This window comes from Hydra vulgaris, chromosome 05, assembly GCF_038396675.1.
Source record: "Hydra vulgaris chromosome 05, alternate assembly HydraT2T_AEP".
In the NCBI taxonomy this organism is placed as follows: Eukaryota; Metazoa; Cnidaria; class Hydrozoa; order Anthoathecata; family Hydridae; genus Hydra; species Hydra vulgaris.
In genome coordinates, this window is record NC_088924.1 from 952,036 (window position 1) to 962,397 (window position 10,362).

The 10,362-nt window shown below is 28.8% G+C and overlaps 1 protein-coding gene across 1 annotated transcript; it reads right to left on the reverse strand.

Moving 5' to 3' along the window:
- Positions 1-8,917: 8,917 nt before the first annotated feature.
- Positions 8,918-10,362, reverse strand: LOC136080083 (zinc finger MYM-type protein 1-like). The gene is made up of 2 exons (XM_065796691.1): positions 9,693-10,362; positions 8,918-9,582 (listed from the first exon to the last, which is right to left on the reverse strand). Exons 1-2 carry the CDS (start codon positions 10,360-10,362, stop codon positions 8,918-8,920), a joined length of 1,335 nt encoding a protein of 444 aa, XP_065652763.1.

Below are 10,362 nucleotides of genomic sequence, written 5' to 3' on the forward strand. Positions count from 1 at the left end.
AGTTTATTTCTCTCATCATCACTATAAGTTGATGGTATCTGAAAGTTTCCATTATCAGTGATAAATATAGAGTGACTTCCTGAATCAACATTAAAACCTCTTTTTCCAAATCCAAGAAGTTCCAAGTATTTTTTTTTATTCAAATCTCTTTCACGTTTACGACATTCTAAAAAGAACGGATATAAATGTTGCATATCTTATTTTTTTGTTAATAAAATGTTAAGTGGCTATTTTTTTATTACACCTACTTTGAATTACTTTAATAGCTTCTTCTTTCCCTTGGTCGATTAGTGACAACTTTGTTTGTTCATCAATTTCATTTTTAAATTTTACTCTAATTTGCTCCATCATTGTCTGAAATTTTTCAAGTTCACCAAATATTAACTCAAAATCTTTGTCATCTATATGCCCATCTACTAAAGCTTTAGAAATATAATTGCTTATTGTATTTAGTTTTGAATCAACAAGCACTTTAATCTTTTCATGCTTTTCTGCTTTTAAATTCAATTTTTTATTAATTTGTCCTCCTATTATAGATAACACTCCTGCTCCTAATGCTGCACCTTCACATGCAATAACTTCTAGTGCTGCAATGATTGTTGATAAAAACCAATTCCAATAATTCCAAGTGCCATAGTGCTTGCTAGTAATGCATTATCAATTGCAGAAATAATTTTTACAGCTCTATGATATTTTTTACTTAGCGTTATTCTCTTTTCTCTCTCACGCTCTATTTCTTTTTAAATCTCGCCAATTTTTTGTAACCGATATGATTTTTCTTCAGGCGTATTAGGAAGAACAGGGTAAATATTGTCATTCTCAGTAGGTAAAGCTGAATAAATGTTATTGTACATTTTATTATTGTATTCCATTTTTAATATAAAAAATAAAAAAATTAACTCAATAGATTAACAGAACAAAAACTCCTTTTTTAATTATTATATCATCAAATGAATTATTATTATTAATAGGTGTATGCATATGAAACCGCTGTTTTTTCTTTGAATTAGAACGTTTGTTTTGGAGATGTTTTATTTATATTTCTTTGAATGTAATTTCCATTATTTTCTACTACTTTTTGCCAATTTTTTGGTAACTTATGAATTCCATCCCAATAGAATTTCTCAGGTTTAGAAGCTATCCAATCATCGAGCCATTTTTTGACCTCTTCATAATTCGAGAAGTGCTGATCTGCCAAGCCATGTGACATTGATCGGAATAAATAGTAATCTGATGGAGCAAGGTCTGGTGAATACGGCGGGTGGCATAAGACTTCCCATCCGATAGTTTTCAACGCTGTTTGAACAACTTTACAAACATGAGGACGAGCATTGTCATGTTGAAGAATTATTTTATCGTGTCTCTCAGCATATTCGGGTCGTTTTTCTTCTAATGCTTTTCTTAAACGGAATAATTGGAGTCTGTAAAGTGGCCCATCAATTGTTTCTTTAGGTTTTAGCAACTCATAGTATACCACACCAATCTGATCCCACCAAATAGACAGCAAAGCCTTATTTCCATGAATATTCCTCTTTGGTGTTGATTTTACAGGTGCGCCTGGGTCAACATAATGTGTTGTGCGGACTGGATTGTCAAAATAAATCCATTTTTCATCTCCAGTCACTATTCGATGCAAAAAAGACTTTCTTTCAAAACGATTCAATAACATTTCGCATGTCACTAAACGCCTTTCAATATCAGGTTCTTTCAATTCATGTGGAACCCATTTTCCTTCCTTTCTTATTTTACCGAGAGCTTGTAAACGTCTTGAAATTGTTGCCTGATCAACATTCAACTCTTCTGCTAATTGTTCTTGGGATTGAGCATCGTCTTCGTCCAATAAACTTTGCAATTCTGAATCTTCAAATTTTTTTGGAGGTTTACCACGTTCCTTGTTGTCAAGATCGAAATCGCCACTTTTAAATCTTCTAAACCAATCTCTGCAAGTTGTTTCAGATAAAGCATGGTCAGAATAAGCTTCTACAAGCAAACGATGACTTTCTGCAGCAGTTTTCTTTAAAATAAAATAGTGAAGTAATACTTCCCGCAAATGCATATTTGAAGGCACAAAGTTGTTCATTTTGAAAGATGTATAAAATTATCTAGATATGAATAAAATCAAATTAAAAACTATGATATTTAAAGCAAATTGAACGTAGTTTCACACACATAATCATCCATACATTAATTTTGTCTTAAAAAGAAAATTAACTTGTCTTATTTTAAACAGCGGTTTCATATGCATACACCTATTAATAATTACTACAATGTCATCAACAGACTCTGCTATTATACAATCTTGTAAACTTAACATTTTTAATCTAAGTTCATGTTTTAATGAAACTAATGAAACACCTTTATTAACTACTACACCAAACTTTAAAAGAATATATTGATATGATCGAGATTTTATTGTAATGTCGTGTTGTGCAAATACATCATATCTTCCATTTATTAATATTGCAGGATGCTGTAAATTTTTATGTGGTTTAAAAACTATAGGAAATGGTTCCGGTTGTTTATATTTGTTTATAAATTTATGCAATGGCATGCTATTTGACACTTTTTTATATAAAAATTTTATTATATATAATTTGAAAACTAAAGAATCATATTTAAAAATGGAATATTAGCAAATGGAGAATTTAGTCCTAATAATAAACCTGATCCTGTTGATGTATAACCATTTCCAGCACGTAAGTACAATCCATCACCTACAGAACTTCCTTTACTCTATGGTCTCAAATATAAACCAGATCCTGCACATGTTAATTTAACTCCTTGTCCATTCTTTTTCATGTACACAATACCATTTCCTGCAATTTTATTAATCATAGTTGATCCAGCTGCTGAACCTACTCCTGAAAGCAGTCCTGTTGCAAGTGGTCGTATAACTCTTGATGCTAAAGTACCAAGAAACGGTAAAAGTGCACCAAAAATCCACCCTCTATTTTAGAGTTGTGCAACAGTTGAGTTTTACTTAAAATATTTGTTACCCCGGTGCCTTTTTCATATGCTTTTCTAATTATGTTTAATTGTGTTGTTGTTACAGCTAATACATGCTCACCATTTAAATCTGAATGTGATAACGTAATACTAGCTCCAATACTACATTCAATTGCATTTTTAATTTTTTTCTATTTGGTTTTGTGAGAGATTTATTTTAATATTAGTATATTTACTCATTTTGTTTTTATATGCATTATAAAAAAAATAGATTATTTTTTTTCTCTTATATGAAATCTAATAGCTAATTTTTCTCCTCGTAAATTTATCAGATTTTGATCTTGATCAAGCAATTTAGTCTCTATTTTTGAAATTGTTTTTTTTTGTTATTGGTAAGTAAATCAAGTTTAATGGCTCTTGAATAATTTTATATCCAGGACCAACACTTGGGGAAAATGAATATATAACGTTTTCTGTTGTTCCATTTACATAGGATGATGCTATTATATCATTTGTTATACTTATACTATTAGTACTTAAAATGTCTACTATATTATCTGATTCATGAGATCCTGTTGAATATACTTGAATGTTAAAACCAAGATTAGATCTAATTGAATTTATAGGTCTAAAATCAACTTTATAACCAGCTTCAATATTTAAAGTTGTTTTCAATGTGTTATTATCTGCTGAAAATATAATACTAGTTTCAACTCCATTTATAATTTTACTATTTTCAGTAACTTTTTCCACAATATACTTATTTATATCATCAATCTCATAACTACCTTTTAGAATGTTTAAATCTATCCAAGTTGCTCCATTATCTGAACTATATCTAAAATTGTTATTTGAAGAATCAACATTTGGAAAACTGTAGAATGTATTAAGACCAACTTATGCCATTTCATAATCTTTATCTTCACTTAGTTGTATAATAGGAGCAAACTTCTCTTTTATATGACTACTTTTATCATTCAATATTATATACATTTTTATATACAAAAAATTATTTTAAACTTTAAATGGAAAATAAAAATTATCTAATCCACTTCTATATTTTCCATTATCTATTTTAGAAGATAAATCTATAACAACAAATCCATGAGGTTCTGACAAAGCATGCTTACAAAATCTTTTAAACTCATCTTCGTTCACATCACGACAAACATGATCTCTTTAAATATGACTTAAATTCTTTGCATCTTGAGGAAATAAGCAAATAAAATTGGCATTTTCTGTAATAGTTTGTCTAGGTAACATAAAATAATTTTGTGCAAGATAGAAACAATCTACATTACTATGCCTTCCTCTTATATAATATTTTTCACACTTATTTTGTTTTATTAATTGCAAATCATCAAATATCATTAAATTATTCGTGTTAATATCAAGATCCTCAGGATTTGGTACATCTTCATCTGTTTCAAAAAACTTACACTGCATATCTGCCTTATCTTTCAAATTTTTAGAAACTTCTTTAATTTCAAAATCTGGGTTTTCATTTGATTTTTTTATATCGTCTTTAAACCTAAACAGTTCAAGAATAACTTCTTTTGGTAATTTTTGTTCAAAAGATTGCTTTAATATTTTGTATTCTGGTTGAAAAAGAAATTTTCTAAAAACTTGTAAATTGTTATAGTCTAACCAACCAGGTCTCAAAAGTAAATTCAATAATAAAGTAGTTTTTCCACAACCCGACTTTGCAACAATAATTCCTCTTATACTCTTAGGAAACAACTTTATATCATTTCTCTTATTGCTATTCGCATTCCATGACAAATCTATAATATCCATTTTTTTATATATCAAGATTTTTTATATAAATTTTTTTTTATATATATAAAATGTACTGCGTTAAATGTAGAAAAAAAACAAATACACTAAACTTGCAAAATGTTGTGAGTAAAAACAATAGAAATATGCAACGTGGAAATTGCGCTATTTGTGGAAGATTAAAAACTCAATTTGTGTCAGCTTTACACGGAGGTGATTTAGTTAGTTCAATTAATTCAATAACTAAAAAAAAAAAAATTACCATGGGCAAAGTTCCCTGGTAAAATGCATTTACCTGGAATGAACTTTGCAGGTCCTGGTACTAATTTAGATGAACGATTAACTTCTACTGACGCATATAAAGAATGGAGTGAACCTATAGATAGAGTTGATAATGCAGCTTATCATCACGATCTTGCTTATAAATACTTCAATGACACAGCAAAAAGAAATTTAGCTGGTAAAATTATGATCGAAGAAATGAATTCTATAAAAAATCCAACAATACGTGAAAGAATTGAACGAGGTATTATAAAACCTATTATAGCATATAAAGAAAAATTTAGTTTAGGTCTTTCAGACCCATGTGAATTGGGTGCTAAAACTATTCAAAAAAACTACAAACGATCAAAGAAAAAGAAAAGGGTAAAGAATTGAAATGGACTGACGAACTTGCAAACGAACTTCATAAACCAGTTGTAAAACATTTCAGAAAAAGAAAAGTGATTGTAAATGGAATCGATGAAATATGGGCTGCTGATTTAGTTGCCAAGAAATCTTTTTCTAAATTCAATGACGGTATAAAATACTTATTAATGGTAATAGATGTTTTTTCAAAGTATGGATGGATTGTTCCATTGAAGAGTAAAACTGGAGTTGATGTTGCTAATGCTTTAAATAAAATCTTCCAAAAAAGAAAGTGTCAAAAAGTATGGGTAGATAAAGGCTTAGAATTTTATAATAAGAATGTTAAAGCGCTAGGTGTTGAGTTATACTTAACTGAAAATGAAGAAAAAAGTTGTGTAGTTGAACGTTGGAATAGAACAATGAAAGATAAAATGTTTAAGTACTTTTCAGATAATTCTACTAGAAAATATATTGACGTCTTAGATGAAATGGTAAATAAATACAACAACACAAAGCATTCTTCCATTAAAATGACACCAGTTGAAGCTAGCGATAAAAAGAATGAAAATATTGTTTGGTTCAATCTAAATAGAAATGTACGATCAAAGTCTGTTTGACCAAAGTTTTCAATTGGTGATAGAGTTAGGATAACTAAAAAAAAAGGAACATTTGAAAAATGATACACACCGAGATGGACTGAAGAAGTTTTTACAGTGTCACAAGTTCAGTTCACAGATTCACCAACTTATAAATTAACTGGTAAAGGAATACAAGATACTTTTTATGAACAAGAAATGCAAAAAACGGATCAAAGCATATTTAGGATTGAAAAAGTTATTCGTAAACTTAAAAACAAGTCATTAGTAAAGTGGTATGGGTATCTTGATTCGTTCAACTCATAAGTTGATAATAAAGAGTTGATAAGTTTACTTTAATAGGAGTAATTTACTATTATGCGTAGCTAAGTTCGAAGAACTAATGCAAAGTAGATTTCATTAACGCTTGAGCTAAATTTCATTTATGAAATTGATTTAACCATAATATATAAATATATTATAGTTGAGATATGAAATGAGAATATGGATAGGGATATGGTTGAAAAAAATGAGCCAGAACCCGCTTTTTATACTACTAACATTTTGTATTTTAATACTTTTATTTATTGAAAGCAAATTTTTATTGGTCCATCCCTTATTTTCTTTGTTTTGAGTTACTTTTAATTAGGTTAACTTTTAATTTTAGCTTCCAAATTATTGCTTTAAAAACCATTTGATATTACCAAGAATATATTATAATTTTGAATTATATATTGAAGGTGGTATTGTTTCCCTCAAACACCCAATTTTTGTAAAAGAAATACCCACTTTTTGCAAATTTGCAAAGAAAAATATGAACTTGACATGGCCAAATCTGTCAGAATTCTTTACAAATTAATTTAAATACCCTACAGCTAAAGTAATGCTTGCTAAGTGCCTTAAAAAGTCAAAAGACTATGTTTCAAAATTAAATCAGGCTGAAAATTTTTATTTAAAGAACTTTCATTTAAGCTCTGTTCTTTCCTTTTGTCCTAAAGTTCATTATGTTGGTGGTTTGCTACCTTCTTTTAATTGTTCTATCCCTACTTCTATCCACTATAATGATATTGTTCCAAATCAAGTTAATTATTTTGTATTTTCTGATTTAAGGTTAAACATTGCTAATGGTGTTTTTTTATGTTCTATTACCCAAATGCTATTGTATGCAAATGATTTTAATTGCAAATGATTCAGTTATTTGCCTTTTAAAAACTCAAAATAATGAAGTGATTTGCTCTGTTTCCAATTTGAATCTCAACCTATCTTCTCTATCTTTTGATGAGTTAACTTGTCAAATAAAGAAATACAAACAGAGAATTAATCACCTTAAATTTCAAAATAGACAAATTAATAGAAGGTGTAATAAATATAAAAGAAATTATCAAGCATTCCTGTTAAAATATAATGTACTAAATGTCATCAAAGAGAAGTTAGAAAGGATTGTAAGATTAACCAATTGTTGCAAATAAATTTGAAATTAGAAAAAGGAATTGATTTGGCTAGAAAGCGTTCCTAATCAGATTGACAAAAAGCATGGTATTTAAAGAAAGAATTAGTATTGCAAAAAACTGATGTTCTAGGAAAAAAACTAGACAAATAAGAATTTTTGGAGCACTTAGGAACAATAAGATACTATATTATTGTATACAAATACTAACTTAGCAATGATTTGTATATAAGGTTTCCATGAGAGGTCAGTACGAAAAGACAATCAGAGACGATGTAAAGTAGAAGGCACAGTAAAAATGTTGCCATTCATCAATATTTGAATTTCAACATGATTACAAAGACTTTTTAAAGACTTCACCAGATACACCATATCATCCAGGGCAATAGAATGTGCCTCACCACCTCTATCTAATGATAATTTCAAACCTTTTTGTTACGACAGTTAACAGGTGAGCTCCAAAATGAGATGATTGAAATACATATGTTTCTTATGTCATCAACAAATAGGGCCACCTGTAAGCTTTTCAGGATGATCATTAATGTTGGCTAGAAACTGTAAAGGGCTGAGAATAGAAGTTAACCTTGTAAGCTAAGTATTGACACTAGTGTAAATTTGCAGTGTTTAGTGCCCCAGGGTCTGTGTGTTTTGTGATTGTGATGTTATTGTTCTAAGGTTTTGTGTTCTCAAAGAGTAAGTTTCTTATTTTATATTTATTTAGTTTTAATTGTTAATTTTTTTTTTTTTTATATAATTTTTAAAACGAATTAACAAATATTTTTTTAAAATTATTGTGTATCTGTGTTTTTGATAATAATTTTTTTACATTTTTAGGTAGAGTTTCTGCTGTTACACCTGCTATTGCTGTTATAAGTATCCAAGATTTAAGGAAGTTCTGTTGCTGTAAGTTGTTTTCATTTAAATTTAAATTTCAACTTTATTTAATAATCTTCTGTCTGTTAAAAGGGTAATTCTGAATGATTCAGATAGATTCAATGCCCTTACGCAGTAATTCACTAATTGGTCTGTAAGTTAAGCAATAGTTTTAAACAGATGAAATAATTGGATTCCACGATCCTTCATGCGTATTTCCATGCAGGGGCGGATTTAGGTATGTGGTGGCCCTGGGCGGAGTTTACTGTGAGGGCCCCTTATTAATAAATAAGGAAATATATTTTTTTTCTTATTGAATAATATTTATTATTATGTTTAGTAGCAGTAACACTAGTAACAATTAACTACTATTTAATAATAAATAATTATAAAAACAATCAAATCGAGTATAACTAGTTACTAGTTACACTCGATATTATGATAATATTACTTAATATACTAGTTACTGTAACTAGTATATTAAGTAATACTATCATAATATTCAGTGTAAGTAATTAAATGAAAAATAATGAATAAAAATAATAAAAATAATAATGTCAAGTAGTTAAAATTAAATGCCGGGAACTTTTCTTAATTTTATTTGTACAAACTTATCAAAAACGTTTTGAAAATCAAGTTTTCCAAAAAATATCAGACTCAGAGCTCATTATTGCTAGTTGATTGAGCCTGTCTCCGTCCATAGAAGTACGCAATCTATTTTTATGTGCTTTAAATTAGAGAATGATCTTTCACTACTGCTGTTTGTAATCATAATAACAAGATAAATACGAAGAACTATTTCAACATTAGGAAAACATTCTTTTACTTCCTTATTAATTAATATTTTATACATTAAATGTTCTTGACTAATATTGTGAAATTCACTGCTTTCACCTTTAAAATGTTTATAAAATTCTTTAAATTGAATAAGTTCGTTTCCTAAGTGTTCATCAATATCATCCTGGTAAATTTTAACAAGTTTAATTGCTTCATTTTCAATTTCTCGGTTACTTAGTTGTTCTATTTTACGAAGAAAGCCAAATCGTTGGTATACCAATTCATAAGCAGACAATCGTTTATCCAAGTTAGAAATAAACTTATCTATTACAGGTAAAAAATTTTGAATTTTGAATTTTTGAGAAGAAGTTAAATCTACCTCGGGTGTTTCATAAAAATCTATTGGATTTAAACGGATATTTTTTTGCCGTTTACGGTGTTTCAAATAATCTGTTGTTTCCAAAATTTCTGCTCCTTGCTTTTCATATTGATCAAAGTTATCACGTTTAGCTTGAACAAAATTCTTTAAAGACTTAATAGCAGATGTTGCAGTATTACGGTCTAATGTCGCATCTTGCAGTAACTTATTAGTTTTATCTACTCTTTCAAGGATATTATTCCAAAAAACCGTGTAAATTCCAGTTCAAGTGTGCACAATTCGTTGTATAAACAATTTGCATCGCAACGCGTTTTTGTTGTTTGTTCAAAGTCATCAGCTGTTTGAATTAGAGTACTTTTAAATTGTTTATAGCCTAGTATAAGAGCTTTTGTTGCATCAGATCTACATGACCAGCGTGTAGTATTAACTCGTTGTGGTACATGGATACGGGTTTTGGTCTTTTCTAAACTTAGAGCTTTAACCAGTAGTTCATAACGTTTTGTTGATGCCGTAAAAAAAACATATAACTGCTCTAAAAAGTCAAAAAATTCAACAGCAGCAGTACAGCACTCGGCTGCTGCTTTTCCTACCAAATTTAGGGAATGTGTAGCACATGGAATCCAGGAAGCTAGTTTATTATTTTTCAGAATTTTTGATTGGAGACCATTATATTTCCCACTCATTGCAGAAGCATTATCATACGATTGGCCTCTACAATTTTTTATGTTTAAGTCATATTTATTTAAAAAGTTTATTAAACCATCATACATATCTTGAGTTTTATGGCCTTGGTTTGGCATAAATACCAAAAATCTTTCCACTGGTGTATCTTTTTTAATATATCTAAAAACTAATCTTAATTGATCTATATGACCTTCATCAGGTGTTAAATCTAATGAAATTGAAAAATATTTAGATAATTTTATACGAGAAATTATTTCATTCAAAACATTGTTTCCCAT

Coding starts and splice junctions, on each gene's coding strand:
- LOC136080083 (XM_065796691.1), bottom strand. CDS start 10,362: ATGGGAAACAATGTTTTGAATGAAATAATTTCTCGTATAAAATTATCT. Junction 9,583..9,692: donor AACGCGTTGCGATGCAAATT/GTTTATACAACG, acceptor ATGCGACATTAG/ACCGTAATACTGCAACATCT.